Source organism: Pseudophryne corroboree, chromosome 7, assembly GCF_028390025.1.
Source record: "Pseudophryne corroboree isolate aPseCor3 chromosome 7, aPseCor3.hap2, whole genome shotgun sequence".
Lineage (NCBI taxonomy): Eukaryota > Metazoa > Chordata > Amphibia > Anura > Myobatrachidae > Pseudophryne > Pseudophryne corroboree.
The window spans coordinates 12998942-13021896 of record NC_086450.1 but is presented as its reverse complement, the minus strand read 5'-3'; the positions used below and the strand labels follow the sequence as shown (position 1 = coordinate 13021896).

The 22955-nt window shown below is 49.2% G+C and overlaps 1 protein-coding gene across 5 annotated transcripts in view; it reads left to right on the top strand.

Annotated features, from left to right (window-relative positions):
• ADAM23 (ADAM metallopeptidase domain 23) overlaps positions 1-22955 on the top strand; it is a 282388-nt gene that overhangs the window by 125505 nt on the left and 133928 nt on the right. For all 5 annotated transcript variants that reach the window (XM_063932697.1, XM_063932698.1, XM_063932699.1 and 2 more), the window contains exon 5: positions 3236-3318. In XM_063932697.1, coding sequence (XP_063788767.1) covers positions 3236-3318 — 83 coding nt within the window. The remainder of the gene's footprint in view (positions 1-3235; positions 3319-22955) is intronic.

Genomic DNA, 22955 nt, shown 5'->3' with positions numbered 1-22955 from the left:
TGCACCCTGCGCGCTGCAGCGGAAGACTTAATACACTTATAATGAGAAGAGTTTCACCTTACCAGCTGTATAGATATAAATGCCCTCTCCAGAGTCTTCAATGAAAGTAATTATGGTGAATCAGTGGTAGACATCATTTTCATCCTTCGTCTTATAACAGGTCAGGACGGCACAAACGACTACCAGAGGGATTTATATATACTATTAATATTGGAAGAGACTCACACAAGTTCTTCAAAGTACAGTGTATGCCCACATATATATATATATATACATACTGTATAATGCATTTAATATACACATCATGGAAACAGCTACAGACATACAGCCAGTGTTTTGTAGGGAGAGAGAGAGAGTCCATATATAGTAATTTAAAAAAAAATCAAATGAGACTAAAGGGGCCTACACACTGGGTGATGGTGACGGGCGATATGAACGATATCGCTCAGAAATTAACGATATATCGTTCATATTGTTTATGGGGCCTAATTCAGACCTGATCGTAGATGTGCTAAATTTAGGGGGTCATTCTGACCCGATCGCACACTGCAGTTTATTGCAGCGGTGCGATCGGGTCAGAACTGCGCATGCACCAATGCTGCAGTGCGCCGGCGTATGCCAGATGGCCTAAGGCCGTCGGTCTGCTTCGATCGCCTCTGCCTGATTGACAGGCAGAGGCGGTTGCTGGGTGGAACGGCGGCGTTTGGCCGCCGTTTCGTGAGCGCGGTCCGGCCAACGCAGGCGTGTCCGGACCGAATGGGGGGCAGGCCGCAGCAGCTGCGTGACGTCACACTCGAGGCGAGGAGTAGCACTCAAGCGAGGAGTAGCTCCTGGCCAGCATGCTAAAGCTGCGCTGGCCGGGAGCTACTCTTGAAGTGCAAAGGCATCGCTGCTGTGTGATGCCTTTGCACTTCTGTGGTGGGGGGGGGGGGGGGCAGCACTGACATGCGGGGCGGACTAGCCCTGTGCTGGGCGTCCCCCCGCATGTCAGTGTGAATGATAGTAGCTGTGCTAAATTTAGCACGGCTGCGATCATCTCGGAATGACCCCCTTAGTCCTCTAAAGTCAGCTAAAAGACCTGCTAAAATTAGTGCTAAATGTGCTAGTGCGCCCCACATGTCTAGCTCTGATCCCCCCGCACAAGTACAAAAGCATCGCACAGTGCTGGCAGAGAGCTACTCATCGCTGCTCGGGTCGCAGTGGCTGCGTGTGATGTCACGCCGCCGCCATGGCCAGCCCCCCACAATGGTCCAGGCATGCCTGCGTTGCCCGGACCGCCCCCCCTAAATGGCGGGCAAACACCACCGGCCCTCCCGTCCAGCGACCGCTTCTGCCTGTCAATCAGACAGAGGCGATAGCAGGGATAAAACAGCCGTCGGCTCTCTGGCATGCGCCGGCGCACTGCGGCGCAGGCAGATGTGCACTTCAGACCTGATTGTTGCTGTACAAAAACGCAGAGCGCCGATCAGGTCTGAATTAGTCCCAGTGTGTAGGATCCAACGATGCGCGTCCCCGCGGCCGTTCATCGTTGGTTTCCCGTCGCTTTTCAATGCAAAACAACTGGGACGATAACGATCATCATTCAGATCGTTCATCGTCCAAATTGCTGCAAAACTATAAATTGTTTTAATCCCATAAACAACATCTAGAGGTAAAATTGATCGATGATAATGATAAATATGTAAGTAAGTCAACTCCATCGTTCTTGGCACCCGTCGTGGAAATGAGCGATGGTGAAATCTGTAGAATAAATAAACCGCGCACATACTTACTGATAATTCATTCATAAACACAGCGGCAAAATGCAGAGATTTTATTTTCCTGCTGTGTTGTGGAACCCGATGTATCTTTACCCACGGATAAAAAGTTCTGCCCATTCTACTGTGATTATAGCAGGTGCCCAGACAGCGCTATAATCCTTTTCATTGTGTGCAGCATTGTTATATATATATATATATATATATATATATATACTGTGTGAGTGTAAGCACCCTTGTAAGGAACCCTGCGACTGGTAGAGCCAGATAATTCTGCTTACGAGAAGAAAATGCACAAGTTGACAGTAACAAGAACCCATCTGTCAGAATGTTAGAATGGGGGCAGCGTTCAGCCTAATTAAACCTCAAGGACATTAATAATTGCATTTGGTCTTCATTTTCCATAGAGCTGAGATGTGTTCTTCATCGCTGGCTGAAACGCTGCTGCAACCGCCAGGAACACAATTATACATAGACCTTTATAACTAATGACGAGCGCTGATATTTCCCCGCGGTCGCTGGAGCTCACTTACAAAGAGCTTTCTCTGTGCCCCACAAATTGTCTTTGCATCATCCCTTCAGTGCAGTCTCCCCCGGGCACATCAAGGTGCTCTATGGAGACTCCTCCACAACTTCCTCCTGCCCCTATGTGTGTAGTAAGACAGAATGGGGCAGATGTATTAAGCCTGAAGAAGTGATAAGTGCAAGGTGATAACGCACCAGCCAATCAGCTCCAATATGTAAATTGACAGTTGGGAGCCGATTGACTGGTGCGTTATCACCTTGCACTTATCACTGCTTTATCGCTTCTCCAGGCTTAATACTTCTGCCCCAATATTCTGAAGAGGCGCACTGCGCTAACGGAAACATGCGCCATTGTCCGCCGCCCACCTCTCATCGTCGCCTGACGTAATAGCATGCACTTCCCATATACTCTGACATGTTACTCAGTCTCGCTTACTGCTAGTATTGCATCATGAGAGTTGACGTGACATCAGGACGGCCTTTATTGTGTGTGGCAGTTGGGTGCTTCAAGCGGGCGAGCGCAGTGGGCGTGGTCAGTTGATTGCGTTACATGCTGTAGCACAGTTGTTTCTGGTTATAGACAACTAAAGCTAAGTCATTTTGCACATATGACTATATCAGAGCCATTTGTATAGTATATATTCCTGCTGACGGGAGGTAAGAAGAGCACAAGGAGCATAGTGTATCATAGGGAACCATGTCTGCGTCTGAAGGCGTCCTCCCACAGCGAGTGTGTAACCCGTGTACAATGCGGCGCCGGGCGACGCTGTATTTCACATACAGAATATAAATATTGCAGGAATGTAACGTCTCTTTTTAGCAGTGTTAGAAGCCGGTTACTGACGCCAGGAGGGAGCTTTGGCCGTGGAAACTGCACGTCCTGGAATCTGAGTGTAAAATGTGATTTTCCTGCCAACTGAATTACTGACGGTGACACTTTCTCTGTCCCACAGGGGGGGGAGCACTGCTACTACCACGGCGCCATCCGAGGCCTCCAGAACTCCAGAGTGGCTCTATCTACGTGTAATGGTTTACAGTAAGCAGAGTTATTACTTCTTTATATACTGTGCACAGGACCGTAACTAGGGAAGTGCGACATGTGCCGCCGCAGGGGGCGATGTTCTGCAGCACCACCTGTCAATTTTCTGTTTTAACCAATCTCACTTGCAGCTGCCTCCTCTTTAACCCCGGCATCACCTAGTCACCCCCGTCTTCCCCTCACTTCCCTACGTACATTCAGTCACACACTCCTTTATTTAAGGCACACATTTCAAAATGATATCATGCTTCCCATACAGGAGCAAATAGCTCAACGAGTAAGGTGTCTGACTGCAATATGGAAGGTCGTGGGTTTGAATCCTGGGTATGACAGTATTTTGAAATACTGTATGTGCTTTAAATAAAGGAGGATGTGACTGAAGGTCCTGGGTATGACAGCTAAGAATTGTGTGATTTAAAATAAAGTATAATGCAACTAAATGTCAAACAGCTTTCAGATATATGAGGACTGGTGTCCAAATCCATTTTTTTGGGAGTGTTTTGTAGGTATAGGTGTTATATAAATGTGTGTCTCTATATATATATATATATATATATATATATATATATATATATATATATAGCAGACGTGGAAACTGCGGCACTTGTGATGGATTTAGAAGAAAATGCTGTTTAATAAATCCCGGCTCTCCCGCGGTAAGGTGGCTTCTCCCTATTTAGGTGAGTGTTATGTACTTGTACTGTTTGTTTTGTGTTTATACCTATGATAAAACACTAAATAAGAGCGCTTGATTATTTTAAATGGTGTATTGAACGCACATACCTGTAAAAATTTTTTTGGTTAATAACAATGTTTAAGCTCTTTTTTTTCCAAAAAGAGCTTAAACATTGTTATTAACCATATATATATAAACAATACACAGCGCTTTAAAAATATATAGAGGTAATATTATAATCAGACAGGTGTGAATGATTAATAAAAACAATTTATTATAACATTAAATACTCATTAGTTATTCTAAATTATTCAATGTTTTAAATTTATATCTAAAACATAAAAAATAAAAAATAAAAAATGGAGCCAATTGATAAAAACCAGTCTCTGGTAAATTTGGACGTTTTAAGGACAGATGGCAGTGTTATTCAGTGGTAGGTGGACCTAGAAGATGTTAAGCCTTTTGGATAAATCAAATTTTTCCACAATAGTTACCATTCTTAGAGATGGAATACTCCCTTAGCGAAGGTCCGAACGGCACGAACTCCAACGCAAGAGTTGAGGGAGTTGGAAGGTGGATGTAAGCTGGCTGGCACACCAGAATTGTAAATCCCAGGCTATAAGGTCCACTGTCCGATTGTCTGGATATTGCAGTTAAAGTCCTTTTCTTTAAAGTCCAAATGAAGGGTCCTGACGCGTTTCACTGTCACAAGGGACAGCTTTATCAAAGGTAACTATTGTGGAAAAATTTGATTTATCCAAAAGGCTTAACCTCTTCTAGGTCCACCTACCACTGGATAACACTGCCATCTGTCCTTAAAACGTCCAAATTTACCAGACTGGTTTTTATCAATTGGCTCCATTTTTTATTTTTTATTTTTTATGTTTTAGATATAAATTTAAAACATTGAATAATTTAGAATAACTAATGAGTATTTAATGTTATAAGAAATTGTTTTTATTAATCATTCACACCTGTCTGCTTATAATATTACCTCTATATATTTTTAAAGCGCTGTGTATTGTTTATATATATTGTTTTATTGGGATTGACTATCCCATTTGGTACAGCTGCTTGGAAAACCAGTTCATACTAAGCGTGTGGTAATCCACACTCAGGTGAGGATATTTTCACAAATTGTTATTAACCAAATTTTTTTTTACAGGTATGTGCGTTCAATACACCATTTAAAATAATCAAGTGCTCTTATTTAGTGTTTTATCATTGGTTTTATTGTATGGAGCTGCTAACATAAACACATATAAGTGCGGTAATTATCTTATTATCTTGTGTTTATGCCTGCCTTGAAAACGGTGCTTGCAGCACCGAAACGTTGGCCTTGTGGGGCATTTTTACATTGGATATGATTTATTAAACAGCATTTTCTTCTAAATCCATCACGAGTGCCACAGTTTCCATGTCTGCTACTACTATTTCACTGAGGGCACCGTGAAATACCAATTACAGCATTGAGTGACGGTTCATTCCAGCCTTTACATATATATATATATATATGTGGGAAGGGGCAGCATAGAAAGTGCTGTCACTGGGCGACAGGCTTGCCTCATGTCCCTGTTTGAAAAATATGGGAGGGGAATGCCAATTCGTTTTCTGGCCCAGGGCACCAAAATGTCTAGTTATGGCTCTGTGTATATTGGGCCTAATTCAGACCTGATCGCTAGGCTGCGTTTTCGCATAGCGGGCGATCAGATCTAAACTGCGCATGCGTATGCAATGCGCAGGTGCATCGCACGGGTACAAAGCGTATCGCCGCTCAGCGATGGGTTTGTGAGAAGGATCCATTCGCACGTGCGTTCGCAAGGAGATTGACAGGAAGAAGGCGTTTGTGGGTGGCAACTGACCGTTTTCTGGGAGTGTCTAGAAAAACGCGGGTGTGTCCAAGCGTTTGCAGAGCGGGTGTCTGACGTCAATTCCGGTCCCGGACAGGCTGAAGTGATCGCAGCGGCTGAGTAAGTCCTGGGCTGCGCAGAGACTGCACAAGATCTGTTTGTAGAGCTCGGCTACACATGCGATCACACACTTGCAAAGCGAAAATACACTCCTTTATGTGCGGCGACTATGCGCACGCAGGACAGCTAGCGAGCGATCAGGTCTGAATTAGGCCCATTGTCAAGTAAAGAAACAGAGAAAAAGGAATTGTTGTCTTTTTTGGGGGGTACTCTTGTAAATTACAGCAATTAGAATATAACCTTTAACAGATGAGTATTACTATTGGATAGCCATTCCAAACAGACACTGACAGACATCAGCATAGCACATATCATTCTTAGCACACAATATATCAAGCTAGACGAAACATCAAAATATGAAATGAAAATAGTCCGGCGTATTAATACACAATGGTGGTCATTCCGAGTTGTTCGCTCGTTGCTGATTTTCGCAACGGAGCGATTAAGGCAAAAATACGCATGCGCATGGTACGCAGTGTGCATGCGCTAAGTATTTTAGCACAAAACTTAGATTTACTCACGTCCGGTCGAAGAATTTTCATTGTTGAAGTGATCGGAGTGTGATTGACAGGAAGTGGGTGTTTCTGGGCGGAAACTGACCGTTTTCTGGGAGTGTGCGGAAAAACGCAGGCGTGCCAGGATAAAACGCGGGAGTGTCTGGAGAAATGGGGGAGTGGCTGGCCGAACGCAGGGCGTGTTTGTGACGTCAGACCAGGAATGAAACGGGCTGAACTGATCGCAGTGAAGGAGTAAGTCTCGAGCTACTCAGAAACTGCTAAGAATTTTCTATTCGCAATTCTGCTAATCTTTCGTTCGCAATTTTGATAAGCTAAGATACACTCCCAGAGGGCGGCGGCTTAGCGTGTGTACTGCTGCTAAAAGCAGCTAACGAGCGAACAACTCGGAATGACCCCCAATATGAGAAGGAGACATTAATGAGGTGTATACAGTATATGTCACTCCAACATTTTATCCAGTAATAGGAGGGATATATAAGGGCGCAGTTTGGTTTTTACCCTGATTCCGCCGCCCAGTCTCCTGTATCGCTGTCTGCCTTCTAATCTAATTAAAACATGTAAAATGTTCTACAGAGGCAGCGTTACAAATCCACATATACTTACCATAAAGGAACAGAAATCCATCAATTATTTGCAAAATACAGTTCCTGCACACACTGCATGGTGACATAGCACCCAGTTCCTGCACACACTGCATGGTGACATAGCACTCAGTTCCTGCACACACTGCATGGTGACATAGCACTCAGTTCCTGCACACACTGCATGGTGGCATAGCACTCAGTTCCTGCACACACTGCATGGTGGCATAGCACTCAGTTCCTGCACACATTGCAGTGGTGACATAGCACCCTGTTCCTGCACACACTGCAGTGGTGACATAGCACTCTGTTCCTGCACACACTGCATGGTGGCATAGCACTCAGTTCCTGCACACACTGCATGGTGGCATAGCGCCCAGTTCCTGCACACAGTGCATGGTGATATAGCACTCAGTTCCTGCACACACTGCATGGTGGCATAGCGCCCAGTTCCTGCACACATTGCATGGTGACATAGCACTCAGTTCCTGCACACATTGCATGGTGACATAGCACTCTGTTCCTGCACACATTGCATGGTGACATAGCACTCTGTTCCTGCACACATTGCATGGTGACATAGCACTCAGTTCCTGCACACACTGCATGGTGGCATAGCACTCAGTTCCTGTGCACATTGCATGGTGACATAGCACTCAGTTCCTGCGCACATTGCATGGTGACATAGCACTCCATTCCTGCACACACTGCAGTGGTGACATAGCACTCAGTTCCTGCACACACTGCAGTGGTGACATAGCACTCAGTTCCTGCACACATTGCATGGTGACATAGCACTCAGTTCCTGTGCACATTGCATGGTGACATAGCACTCCGTTCCTGCACACACTGAATGATGACATAGCACTCTGTTCCTGCACACACTGCAGTGGTGACATAGCACTCAGTTCCTGCACACACTGCAGTGGTGACATAGCACTCAGTTCCTGCACACACTGCATGATGACATAGCACTCAGTTCCTGCACACACTGCATGATGACATAGAACTCAGTTCCTGCACACACTGCATGGTGACATAGCACTCAGTTCCTGTGCACATTGCATGATGACATAGCACTCAGTTCCTGTGCACATTGCATGGTGACATAGCACTCAGTTCCTGCACACACTGCATGATGACATAGCACTCAGTTCCTGCACACACTGCATGGTGACATAGCACTCAGTTCATGTGCACATTGTATGATGACATAGCACTCAGTTACTGTGCACTTTTCATGGTGACATAGCACTCAGTTCCTGCGCACATTGCATGGTGACATAGCACTCAGTTCCTGCACACATTGCAGTGGTGACATAGCACTCAGTTCCTGCACACATTGCATGGTGACATAGCACTCAGTTCCTGCGCACATTGCAGTGGTGACATAGCACTCAGTTCCTGCACACATTGCATGGTGACATAGCACTCAGTTCCTGCACCATTGCATGGTGGCATAGCACTCAGTTCCTGCACACACTGCGCACATTGCAGTGGTGACATAGCACTCAGTTCCTGCACACATTGCATGGTGGCATAGCACTCAGTTCCTGCACACACTGCATGGTGACATAGCACTCAGTTCCTGCACACACTGCATGGTGGCGTAGCACTCGGTTCCTGCACACATTGCATGGTGGCATAGCACTCAGTTACTGTGCACTTTTCATGGTGATATAGCACTCAGTTCCTGCACACACTGCATGGTGACATAGCACTCAGTTCCTGCGCACATTGCATGGTGACATAGCACTCAGTTCCTGCGCACATTGCATGGTGACATAGCACTCAGTTCCTGCGCACATTGCATGGTGACATAGCACTCAGTTCCTGCACACATTGCAGTGGTGACATAGCACTCGGTTCCTGCACACATTGCATGGTGACATAGCACTCAGTTCCTGCACCATTGCATGGTGGCATAGCACTCAGTTCCTGCACACACTGCATGATGACATAGCACTCAGTTCCTGCACACACTGCATGGTGACATAGCACTCAGTTCATGTGCACATTGTATGATGACATAGCACTCAGTTACTGTGCACTTTTCATGGTGATATAGCACTCAGTTCCTGCACACACTGCATGGTGACATAGCACTCAGTTCCTGCGCACATTGCATGGTGACATAGCACTCAGTTCCTGCACACATTGCAGTGGTGACATAGCACTCAGTTCCTGCACACATTGCATGGTGACATAGCACTCAGTTCCTGCACACACTGCATGATGACATAGCACTCAGTTCCTGCACACACTGCATGGTGACATAGCACTCAGTTCATGTGCACATTGTATGATGACATAGCACTCAGTTACTGTGCTCTTTTCATGGTGATATAGCACTCAGTTCCTGCACACACTGCATGGTGACATAGCACTCAGTTCCTGCGCACATTGCATGGTGACATAGCACTCAGTTCCTGCACACATTGCAGTGGTGACATAGCACTCAGTTCCTGCACACATTGCATGGTGACATAGCACTCAGTTCCTGCGCACATTGCAGTGGTGACATAGCACTCAGTTCCTGCACACATTGCATGGTGACATAGCACTCAGTTCCTGCACCATTGCATGGTGGCATAGCACTCAGTTCCTGCACACACTGCATGGTGACATAGCACTCAGTTCCTGCACACACTGCGCACATTGCAGTGGTGACATAGCACTCAGTTCCTGCACACATTGCATGGTGGCATAGCACTCAGTTCCTGCACACACTGCATGGTGACATAGCACTCAGTTCCTGCACACACTGCATGGTGGCGTAGCACTCGGTTCCTGCACACTGCATGGTGACATAGCACCCAGTTCCTGCACACACTGCATGGTGGCATAGCACTCAGTTCCTGCACACACTGCATGGTGACATAGCACCCAGTTACTGAACACACTGCATGGTGGCATAGCACTCAGTTCCTGCACACACTGCATGGTGGCGTAGCACCCAGTTCCTGCACACACTGCATGGTGGCGTAGCACTCAGTTCCTGCACACACTGCATGGTGACATATTACTCAGTTCCTGCACACACTGCATGGTGACATAGCGCTCAGTTCCTGCACACACTGCATGGTGACATATTACTCAGTTCCTGCACACACTGCATGGTGACATAGCGCTCAGTTCCTGCACCCACTGCATGGTGACATAGCACCCTGTTCCTGCACACACTGCATGGTGGCGTAGCACCCAGTTCCTGCACACACTGCATGGTGGCGTAGCACTCAGTACCTGCACATACTGCATGGTGACATATTACTCAGTTCCTGCGCACACGTCACTGATAGCCCAGATGAGGACAGCGTGGCTCCATTGAAACAGGTTCCGATACATCACATAACAGTGAAGGAACGGGTTCTATATTTAGTGCCATAAAACAGTGAGATCTGCCGCATCTCTGTGTGCAGCCTCATTAGGTGGATAAATATAATAACAACAGCAGAATGGAATGAGACAAAACTCGTTCTCAATTAATAAAGATTCCCAGATAAACAGAGTAATTGATTGAAGTGTACGGTTACAGCAACGTCAAATCTATTACTGGGAGCCGACCTCAGAGCTCCAGCTGATAAATTATTTACAGAGCCATGTTTCACGCTTCACCGTGCAATGATGCAGCTTTAAGAGCAGCCTTTCCTGCGCTGTGCACGGCGGGCGAGAAGGGGCAGTGCGCTAGTCTGACAACCTCAGACAGTGGTTAATAATGCAGCCTTTCTGCTCCAGCACTGACAGCGCCAGGGTTCCAGCTGATTCCGTCCCTCGCTACAGAACATAGGGGGTAATTCTGAGTTGATCACAGCAGGAACTTTGTTAGCAGTTGGGCAAAACCATGGGGGTCATTCCGAGTTGTTCGCTTTGTATTTTTTTCTCGCAACGGAGCGATTAGTCGCTAATGCGACTGCGCCAAGTAAATTTGCTATGCATTTAGGAATTTTACTCACGGCATTACGAGGTTTTTTCTTTGTTCTGGTGATCGTAGTGTGATTGACAGGAAGTGGGTGTTTCTGGGCGGAAACTGGCCGTTTTTATGGGAGTGTGTGAAAAAACGCTACCGTTTCTGGGAAAAACGCGGGAGTGGCTGGAGAAACGGGGGAGTGTCTGGCCGAACGCTGGGTGTGTTTGTGACGTCAAACCAGGAACGACAAGCACTGAACTGATCGCAGATGCCGAGTAAGTTTGAAGCTACTCAGAAACTGCTAAGAAGTGTCTATTCGCAATTCTGCTAATCTTTCGTTCGCAATTTTGATAAGCTCAGATTCACTCCCAGTAGGCGGCGGCTTAGCGTGTGCAAAGCTGCTAAAAGCAGCTTGCGAGCGAACAACTCGGAATGACCCCCCCATGTGCACTGCAGGGGAGGCAGATGTAACATGTGCAGAGAGAGTTAGATTTGGGTGGGTTATTTTGTTTCTGTGCAGGGTAAATACTGGCTGCTTTATTTTTACACTGCAATTTAGATTTCAGTTTGAACACACCCCACCCAAATCTAACTCTCTCTGCACATGTTACATCTGCCCCACCTGCAGTGCACATGGTTTTGCCCAACTGCTAACAAATTTGCTGCAACAATCAATTCAGAATTAGGCCCACAGACTGGAAGAAGGCCATTGACAAAGTGCACCGGCCCCAAACCATTATCCTGGCAGTGCCATTGAATGTACTGCCTCCACGCTGCACTTCTCAGTAGCCTCTGCAGACTAATGGGCAGGGGTGGGTGTAAAATGGGCGTACACTGCTCAAATGAAACGCACATGGAAAAACAGCGCATTTCCGCACATACGTAAAGCTGTAGGCATCTCGAGATGCCACCTTCTCTGCACTGGCAAAATGCACTTGGCTTACTATTAATTGTCATCACCAGTGTGTACCTGCCCTCTGCCGGGTGCAAAAGATGCCCCTCCCTCCTAACGGGCGTGCTTACGCACTGGTCTGCATGGGCCGTATTTCTGGAAACACGCCCGTATGGAACTTTGCCTTCATGAGAGCTCCCCCCCCACCCGTGTTCTGCCTCTTTGCTCATATCTGTCTATGAAGTCAGAATGGCGTTGACTCTACGTTCATTCATTTTCAGACCAGGCGAGGTGCGATTTCATACAAAATGCGCAACATAACGGGCACGCGATCAACCAGTTCAGCCCCTTACTGGGCCTGATTCATGTTTGTAAGGAATTGCACAGCTGCAAGGAAGCGGCTGTGCAATTCCGATTAATTAGTCTGTAGGAGATAGACGCTTTCTGTGAGCATTAGCGAGGATCCGAGCGCCGCGTCAGAGTGACCATTGGATGCAACTCGCGATGGTTCAGGCACCAGCCAGTCTGCGTAAGCTGAAGCTCAGTCTTGCAGATCCTGGATCTGTCACACCTTCAAAACGGAGGTGACACCCCCCATTCTGGAGAACGGTGCCGAGTGCGGCCCTCGCTCCGTCCCCCAAACGTAGCATGTCAATTATGGTGCAGCGGGTAGAGAGCTGCGAGAGACATCATAAGACAAGAGTGTAGTAAATGTATCGAAGACAAACGTACTCCTTTATTACCCTCCTTTCATTCGGATAACCTGCTGAAGACTAGAACACCGCTCAGTCCAGCCTTATATATGTGGCTTATATAAATGATGAGAGGGACGGAACGTGTTTCTTTTTTATGTTTAATCACGTAAGGTTTTTAAAAGCTCAAAAAACACAGTGACAACGGCAAGCAAAAAGATGGCATCGAAAAAAACGGCATACGGTCATTAGGTCGACGACTATTGGCCGACATGTACTAGGTCGACGGGTCAAAAGGTCGACATGAGTTTTTCACAAATTTTTTTCTTCATTTTTTTTTGAACTTTTTCATACTTTACGGTCCTCGTGGACTACAATTGGGAACGGTAACCTGTGCTGAGCGCAGGCACCGTGCCCGAAGCATGGCGAGCGAAGCGAGGGGACGCGGCGCACTAATTGGGGTTCCCCGTCACTTCACGAAGAAAACGACATCAAAAAAAAGTTAAAAAACTCATGTCAACGTTTTTCCGTGTCGACCTAATGCGTGTCACCCAAAGTCTTGTTGACCTAATGACCCATACCGGAAAAAACAACGGCAGTAACAGCTAACAGTGCATAAATGTATGTCAAACAACATAACCCATAAGTAGTAATAAGATAATGGTAAGAAAAGATAAAAAAGAAATGGAACATTCTCCTAGTGTCCGAGTATAGATATGAAAGGAGAGAGGAAAGAAAAAAACAAAACAGGGAAAAGGGGCAAGGTATTTACCCTGCACACAAACAATATAACCCACCCAAATCTAACTCTCTCTGCACATGTTACATCTGCCTCCCCTGCAGTGTACATGGGCCCTCATTCCGAGTTGTTCGCTCGCAAGCTGCTTTTAGCAGCTTTGCACACGCTAAGCCGCCGCCTACTGGGAGTGAATCTTAGCTTATCAAAATTGCGAACGAAAGATTAGCAGAATTGCGAATAGACACTTCTTAGCAGTTTCTGAGTAGCTCCACACTTACTCGGCATCTGCGATCAGTTCAGTCAGTTTCGTTCCTGGTTTGACGTCACAAACACACCCAGCGTTCGCCCAGACACTCCTCCGTTTCTCCAGCCACTCCCACGTTTTTCCCAGAAACGGTAGCGTTTTTTCGCACACACCCATAAAACGGCCAGTTTCCGCCCAGAAACACCCACTTCCTGTCAATCACATTACGATCACCAGAACGAAGAAAAAACCTCGTAATGCCGTGAGTAAAATACCTAACTGCATAGCAAATTTACTTGGCGCAGTCGCAGTGCGAACATTGCACATGCGCAATTAGCGGAAAATCGCTGCAATGCGAAGAAAATGACAGAGCGAACAACTCGGAATGACCACCTTGGTTTTGTCCAACTGCTAACAAATTTGCTGCTGCGATCAGGTCTGAATTACCCCCATTATTCCCTACCACATGTACACACATTCACGATACTGTTATTTTTGTTGGGAGACAATTTACCTACCAGTATTTTTGGGGATTGTGGGAGGAAACCCACGCAAGCATGAGGACAACATATAAACTCCACACAGTTAGGACCATTGTGGGAACTGAACCCATGACCTCAGTGCTGTGAGGCAGTAATGCTAACCACTGCACCATCCGTGCTGCGATAAATACAGGCAGCATAAGATGTTATATTACGGAGATTAGGAAGGTTTACTGGGAGTCTGAGAACCACAGAGCGTAATGGGTGTGGTGTGTGTGTGGTGTGACCAGGAGCACCCACATCCTGCACCCCGGCCTGTACTTACCTCTCTGCCAAAACCGTTTTTCTTTTAATGGTAGCATGTTAGTAATAGCAGGAATATCACATGGAAAACCAAAATCTCTGCTACAAATATACACCAGGTGCCGTCATTAATCAAAGTAAGAGCAGCTAATCTCGAGGATTTGATCCCAAATACTTCAAAAAGCAAGAACTATACAAAAATAACGAGACATCGCTTTTTACTTTGATCTCAGTTTTATCCAATGATTATTAAAACATGTAAACATACACCATAATACAGATACCGGCCAGTATCACACAAATTAATTACATAAAATTTGTTCAATCAAGTATCCAAATTAACGATCACAATTGAGCCCTTAAAATTAGACAACCAATATTAACACCCAGGTCACCACATGACTGATTCTCATTTAATCCTGTGTCTCTGAAAAGGTTATAATAATCGATTTCAGTCCCAATAAGGCTTTCCCAATTAATATGGCATTTATTACTGGGTTAATCAAGCGAGTTAGTTCAGCATGCAGCTTGCTCCAAACAATTAGCACTTTTTCTTAAAGAGCAGTTAGTATTCAGTTATCTGCAACCATGCAAAGCAGCGTAAATTAGTCCAGCAAGCACTCCAGAAATGCACTTTTCCTTAGAAAGCAGTTGGTATGAACTTGAGTGTACACATGCAATGCAGCATATAGTATATTCCAGCAAGCACTTAGGGTGCACTATGCACTGCACCCAAAACGATAGTACCTCTCCCCATTGCTGTGATGAACAGCTTCACCCGGGATCACACGCTGGTATGTGGACGCCTGATGTTTCTTCCCCTTAGCACTGGGGCATATCAGACAAGTAATGAACCGGCCGGCTCCACAATGTCTAAAAACGGCAGATGATTGCTGCAATATTAAAGACTGATGTCCTGTCCTGTGCAAACACGTTTCTCCGCCTCTGACTCAGTGTCAGTGGCTTCCTCAGTGTCATTTATGTCGTGGTAAAGACACATCCGTGTGTGCGTCTTTTGCTGGTCGCAACTTAATGCAAATGCCGCTACAAGCCCCTCCCCTGGTGTATCAGAGCGTGTCTGGTTGTGCAAGGACTGACACACCCACTTTGTGCACCTTTAATCGCTCAAATACCGTTTGTAGCCCCCTTAGATGGAGGTGCAGATTGTCCATCAGTGTGTGGACTCCAATGATTATGTCAGCGATTTTGGGGTCAATCAAATTTGCCTCAATGATCGTTGCTGCGGTGTTTCAATGCTGGCAACGGCACCCGATATCGCACCCTTTGCGGGCTGAAAACATACCCAATTTGCACAAAATAGCACGGACCTCTATGGGGTGGTGAGCACTTTTCTGCAAATTCAGGCGCTGCTGCGATGACTTGCACAAGGACTCACGCACTCTGTGCGTACGAACACACACGCACTCTGTACTACTGCGCAATGTGACTTACATGCGCATTTGTGTAATAAAAAAATCGCTCGACTGCGTCCGACATCAATTAGTTCTACAAAGAAAAACTGGTATAACCCAAAAGTCACTAATAAAATTAATAACTTGACACTCCCAGAAAACGTCCAGTTACCACCCACAAATGACCGCTTCCTGTCAATCACCCTGCGTTCGCCTAGCGATAAAAAAACGCAGGATTTTTTTTACTGTTTGGAGTTGCGCCTGTGCATTGCGGTGCATGCGCAGTCATTTGATAATCGGCCGTTGTGCGAATTAGCACAACAGAGATCAGCTCTGAATTAGACCCTGATTCATTATAATAGCAGCAGCAGCACATGTAAGACAGCGTGTAACGCAGACACCAGCGCCAGGAATCTGTACGTAATAAGGGCGGGCACAGAAGGGGGCGCTGTGTGAGGGTGCAGATACCAGCGCCAGGAATCTGTATGTAATAAGGGCGGGCACAGAAGGGGGCGCTGTGTGAGGGTGCAGATACCAGCGCCAGGAATCTGTATGTAAAAAGGGCGGGCACAGAAGGGTGCGCTGTGTGAGGGTGCAGATACCAGAGCCAGGAATCTGTATGTAATAAGAGCGGGCACAGAAGGGAGCGCTGTGTGAGGGTGCAGATACCAGCGCCAGGAATCTGTATGTAATAAGGGCGGGCACAGAAGGGTGCGCTGTGTGAGGGTGCAGATACCAGCGCCAGGAATCTGTATGTAATAAGAGCGGGCACAGAAGGGGGCGCTGTGTGAGGGTGCAGATACCAGAGCCAGGAATCTGTATGTAATAAGAGCGGGCACAGAAGGGGGCGCTGTGTGAGGGTGCAGATACCAGCGCCAGGAATCTGTATGTAATAAGAGCGGGCACAGAAGGAGGGGCTGTGTGAGGGTGCAGATACCAGCGCCAGGAATCTGTATGTAATAAGGGCGGGCACAGAAGGGGGCGCTGTGTGAGGGTGAAGATACCAGCGCCAGGAATCTGTATGTAATAAGGGCGGGCACAGAAGGGGGCGCTGTGTGAGGGTGAAGATACCAGCGCCAGGAATCTGTATGTAATAAGGGCGGGCACAGAAGGGGGCGCTGTGTGAGGGTGCAGATACCAGCGCCAGAAATCTGTATGTAATAAGGGCGGGCACAGAAGGGGGCGCTGTGTGAGGGTGCAGATACCAGCGCCAGAAATCTGTATGTAATAAGAGCGGGCACAGAAGGGGGCGCTGTGTAAGGGTGCAGATACCAGCGCCAGGAATCTGTATGTAATAAGGGCGGGCACAGAAGGGGGCGCTGTGTAAGGGTGCAGATACCAGCGCCAGGAATCTGTATGTAATAAGAGCGGGCACAGAAGGGGGCGCTGTGTGAGGGTGCAGATACCAGCGCCAGGAATCTGTATGTAATAAGGGCGGGCACAGAAGGGGGCGCTGTGTGAGGGTGCAGATACCAGCACCAGAAATCTGTATGTAATAAGGGCGGGCACAGAAAGGGGCGCTGTGTGAGGGTGCAGATACCAGCGCCAGGAATCTGTATGTAATAAGGGTGGGCACAGAAGTGGGCGCTGTTGGAGGGTGCAGATACCAGAGCCAGGAATCTGTACGTAATAAGGGCGGGCACAGAAGGGGGCGCTGTGTGAGGGTGCAGATACCAGTGCCAGGAATCTGTACGTAATAAGGACGGGCACAGAAGGGGGCGCTGTGTGAGGGTGCAGATACCAGCGCCAGGAATCTGTATGTAATAAGAGCGGGCACAGAAGGGGACGCTGTGTGAGGGTGCAGATACCAGCGCCAGGAATCTGTATGTAATAAGGGCGGGCACAGAAGGGGGCGCTGTGTGAGGGTGCAGATACCAGCGCCAGGAATCTGTATGTAATAAGGGCGGGCACAGAAAGGGGCGCTGTGTGAGGGTGCAGATACCAGCACCAGAAATCTGTATGTAATAAGGGCGGGCACAGAAGGGGGCGCTGTGTGAGGGTGCAGATACCAGCGCCAGGAATCTGTATGTAATAAGGACAGGCACAGAAGGGGGCGCTGTGTGAGGGTGCAGATACCAGCGCCAGGAATCTGTATGTAAAAAGGGCGGGCACAGAAGGGGGCGCTGTGTGAGGGTGCAGATACCAGAGCTAGGAATCTGTATGTAATAAGGGCGGGCACAGAAGGGGGCGCTGTGTGAGGGTGCAGATACCAGAGCTAGGAATCTGTATGTAATAAGGGCGGGCACAGAAGGGGGCGCTGTGTGATTGTGCAGATACCAGCGCCAGGAATCTGTATGTAATAAGGGCGGGCACAGAAGGGGGCGCTGTGTGAGGGTGCAGATACCAGAGCTAGGAATCTGTATGTAATAAGGGCGGGCACAGAAGGGGGCGCTGTGTGAGGGTGCAGATACCAGAGCTAGGAATCTGTATGTAATAAGAGCGGGCACAGAAGGGGGCGCTGTGTGAGGGTGCAGATACCAGAGCTAGGAATCTGTATGTAATAAGGGCGGGCACAGAAGGGGGCGCTGTGTGATTGTGCAGATACCAGCGCCAGGAATCTGTATGTAATAAGAGCTGGCACAGAAGGGGGCGCTGTGTGAGGGTGCAGATACCAGAGCTAGGAATCTGTATGTAATAAGGGCGGGCACAGAAGGGGGCGCTGTGTGAGGGTGCAGATACCAGCGCCAGGAATCTGTATGTAATAAGGGCGGGCACAGAAGGGGGCGCTGTGTGAGGGTGCAGATACCAGCGCCAGGAATCTGTATGTAATAAGGGCGGGCACAGAAGGGGGCGCTGTGTGAGGATGCAGATACCAGAGCTTGGAATCTGTATGTAATAACGGCGGGCACAGAAGGGGGCGCTGTGTGAGGGTGCAGATACCAGAGCTAGGAATCTGTATGTAATAAGGGCGGGCACAGAAGGGGGCGCTGTGTGAGGGTGCAGATACCAGAGCTAGGAATCTGTATGTAATAAGGGCGGGCACAGAAGGGGGCGCTGTGTGAGGGTGCAGATACCAGCGCCAGGAATCTGTATGTAATAAGGGCGGGCACAGAAGTGGGCGCTGTTGGAGGGTGCAGATACCAGAGCCAGGAATCTGTACGTAATAAGAGCGGGCACAGAAGGGGGCGCTGTGTGAGGGTGCAGATACCAGTGCCAGGAATCTGTACGTAATAAGGACGGGCACAGAAGGGGGCGCTGTGTGAGGGTGCAGATACCAGCGCCAGGAATCTGTATGTAATAAGAGCGGGCACAGAAGGGGACGCTGTGTGAGGGTGCAGATACCAGCGCCAGGAATCTGTATGTAATAAGGGCGGGCACAGAAGGGGGCGCTGTGTGAGGGTGCAGATACCAGCGCCAGGAATCTGTATGTAATAAGGGCGGGCACAGAAGGGGGCGCTGTGTGAGGGTGCAGATACCAGCACCAGAAATCTGTATGTAATAAGGGCGGGCACAGAAAGGGGCGCTGTGTGAGGGTGCAGATACCAGCGCCAGAAATCTGTATGTAATAAGGGCGGGCACAGAAGGGGGCGCTGTGTGAGGGTGCAGATACCAGCGCCAGGAATCTGTATGTAATAAGGACAGGCACAGAAGGGGGCGCTGTGTGAGGGTGCAGATACCAGCGCCAGGAATCTGTATGTAAAAAGGGCGGGCACAGAAGGGGGCGCTGTGTGAGGGTGCAGATACCAGCGCCAGGAATCTGTATGTAATAAGAGCTGGCACAGAAGGGGGCGCTGTGTGAGGGTGCAGATACCAGAGCTAGGAATCTGTATGTAATAAGGGCGGGCACAGAAGGGGGCGCTGTGTGAGGGTGCAGATACCAGAGCTAGGAATCTGTATGTAATAAGGGCGGGCACAGAAGGGGGCGCTGTGTGATTGTGCAGATACCAGCGCCAGGAATCTGTATGTAATAAGGGCGGGCACAGAAGGGGGCGCTGTGTGAGGGTGCAGATACCAGAGCTAGGAATCTGTATGTAATAAGGGCGGGCACAGAAGGGGGCGCTGTGTGAGGGTGCAGATACCAGAGCTAGGAATCTGTATGTAATAAGAGCGGGCACAGAAGGGGGCGCTGTGTGAGGGTGCAGATACCAGCGCCAGGAATCTGTATGTAATAAGAGCTGGCACAGAAGGGGGCGCTGTGTGAGGGTGCAGATACCAGCGCCAGGAATCTGTATGTAATAAGGGCGGGCACAGAAGGGGGCGCTGTGTGAGGATGCAGATACCAGAGCTAGGAATCTGTATGTAATAAGGGCGGGCACAGAAGGGGGCGCTGTGTGAGGGTGCAGATACCAGCGCCAGGAATCTGTATGTAATAAGGGCGGGCACAGAAGGGGGCGCTGTGTGAGGGTGCAGATACCAGCGCCAGGAATCTGTATGTAATAAGGGCGGGCACAGAAGGGGGCGCTGTGTGAGGATGCAGATACCAGAGCTAGGAATCTGTATGTAATAAGGGCGGGCACAGAAGGGGGCGCTGTGTGAGGGTGCAGATACCAGAGCTAGGAATCTGTATGTAATAAGGGCGGGCACAGAAGGGGGCGCTGTGTGAGGGTGCAGATACCAGAGCTAGGAATCTGTATGTAATAAGGGCGGGCACAGAAGGGGGCGCTGTGTGAGGGTGCAGATACCAGCGCCAGGAATCTGTATGTAATAAGGGCGGGCACAGAAGGGGGCGCTGTGTGAGGGTGCAGATACCAGCACCAGGAATCTGTATGTAATAAGTGCGGGCACAGAAGGGGGCGCTGTGTGAGGGTGCAGATACCAGCGCCAGGAATCTGTATGTAATAAGAGCGGGCACAGAAGGGGGCGCTGTGTGAGGGTGCAGATACCAGCGCCAGGAATCTGTATGTAATAAGGGCGGGCACAGAAGTGGGCGCTGTTGGAGGGTGCAGATACCAGAGCCAGGAATCTGTACGTAATAAGGGCGGGCACAGAAGGGGGCGCTGTGTGAGGGTGCAGATACCAGTGCCAGGAATCTGTACGTAATAAGGACGGGCACAGAAGGGGGCGCTGTGTGAGGGTGCAGATACCAGCGCCAGGAATCTGTATGTAATAAGAGCGGGCACAGAAGGGGACGCTGTGTGAGGGTGCAGATACCAGCGCCAGGAATCTGTATGTAATAAGGGCGGGCACAGAAGGGGGCGCTGTGTGAGGGTGCAGATACCAGCGCCAGGAATCTGTATGTAATAAGGGCGGGCACAGAAGGGGGCGCTGTGTGAGGGTGCAGATACCAGCGCCAGGAATCTGTATGTAATAAGGGCGGGCACAGAAGGGGGCGCTGTGTGAGGGTGCAGATACCAGCGCCAGGAATCTGTATGTAATAAGGGCGGGCACAGAAGGGGGCGCTGTGTGAGGGTGCAGATACCAGCGCCAGGAATCTGTATGTAATAAGGGCGGGCACAGAAGGGGGCGCTGTGTGAGGGTGCAGATACCAGTGCCAGGAATCTGTATGTAATAAGGGTGGGCACAGAAGGGGGCGCTGTGTGAGGGTGCAGATACCAGAGCCAGGAATCTGTACGTAATAAGGGCGGGCAAAGAAGGGGGCGCTGTGTGAGGGTGCAGATACCAGTGCCAGGAATCTGTATGTAATAAGGACGGGCACAGAAGGGGGCGCTGTGTGAGGGTGCAGATACCAGAGCCAGGAATCTGTACGTAATAAGGGCGGGCACAGAAGGGGGCGCTGTGTGAGGGTGCAGATACCAGTGCCAGGAATCTGTACGTAATAAGGACGGGCACAGAAGGGGGCGCTGTGTGAGGGTGCAGATACCAGCGCCAGGAATCTGTATGTAATAAGAGCGGGCACAGAAGGGGACGCTGTGTGAGGGTGCAGATACCAGCGCCAGGAATCTGTATGTAATAAGGGCGGGCACAGAAGGGGGCGCTGTGTGAGGGTGCAGATACCAGCGCCAGGAATCTGTATGTAATAAGGGCGGGCACAGAAGGGGGCGCTGTGTGAGGGTGCAGATACCAGCGCCAGGAATCTGTATGTAATAAGGGCGGGCACAGAAGGGGGCGCTGTGTGAGGGTGCAGATACCAGCGCCAGGAATCTGTATGTAATAAGGGCGGGCACAGAAGGGGGCGCTGTGTGAGGGTGCAGATACCAGCGCCAGGAATCTGTATGTAATAAGGGCGGGCACAGAAGGGGGCGCTGTGTGAGGGTGCAGATACCAGTGCCAGGAATCTGTATGTAATAAGGGTGGGCACAGAAGGGGGCGCTGTGTGAGGGTGCAGATACCAGAGCCAGGAATCTGTACGTAATAAGGGCGGGCAAAGAAGGGGGCGCTGTGTGAGGGTGCAGATACCAGCGCCAGGAATCTGTATGTAATAAGGGCGGGCACAGAAGGGGGCGCTGTGTGAGGGTGCAGATACCAGCACCAGGAATCTGTATGTAATAAGTGCGGGCACAGAAGGGGGCGCTGTGTGAGGGTGCAGATACCAGCGCCAGGAATCTGTATGTAATAAGAGCGGGCACAGAAGGGGGCGCTGTGTGAGGGTGCAGATACCAGCGCCAGGAATCTGTATGTAATAAGGGCGGGCACAGAAGTGGGCGCTGTTGGAGGGTGCAGATACCAGAGCCAGGAATCTGTACGTAATAAGGGCGGGCACAGAAGGGGGCGCTGTGTGAGGGTGCAGATACCAGTGCCAGGAATCTGTACGTAATAAGGACGGGCACAGAAGGGGGCGCTGTGTGAGGGTGCAGATACCAGCGCCAGGAATCTGTATGTAATAAGGACGGGCACAGAAGGGGGCGCTGTGTGAGGGTGCAGATACCAGCGCCAGGAATCTGTATGTAATAAGGGCGGGCAGAGAAGGGGGCGCTGTGTGAGGGTGCAGATACCAGCGCCAGGAATCTGTATGTAATAAGGGCGGGCACAGAAGGGGGCGCTGTGTGAGGGTGCATATACCAGCGCCAGGAATCTGTATGTAATAAGGGCGGGCACAGAAGGGGGCGCTGTGTGAGGGTGCAGATACCAGCGCCAGGAATCTGTATGTAATAAGAGCGGGCACAGAAGGGGGCGCTGTGTGAGGGTGCAGATACCAGCGCCAGGAATCTGTATGTATTAAGGGCGGGCACAGAAGGGGGCGCTGTGTGAGGGTGTATATACCAGCACCAGGAATCTGTATGTAATAAGGGCGGGCACAGAAGGGGGCGCTGTGTGAGGGTGCAGATACCAGCGCCAGGAATCTGTATGTAATAAGAGCGGGCACAGAAGGGGGCGCTG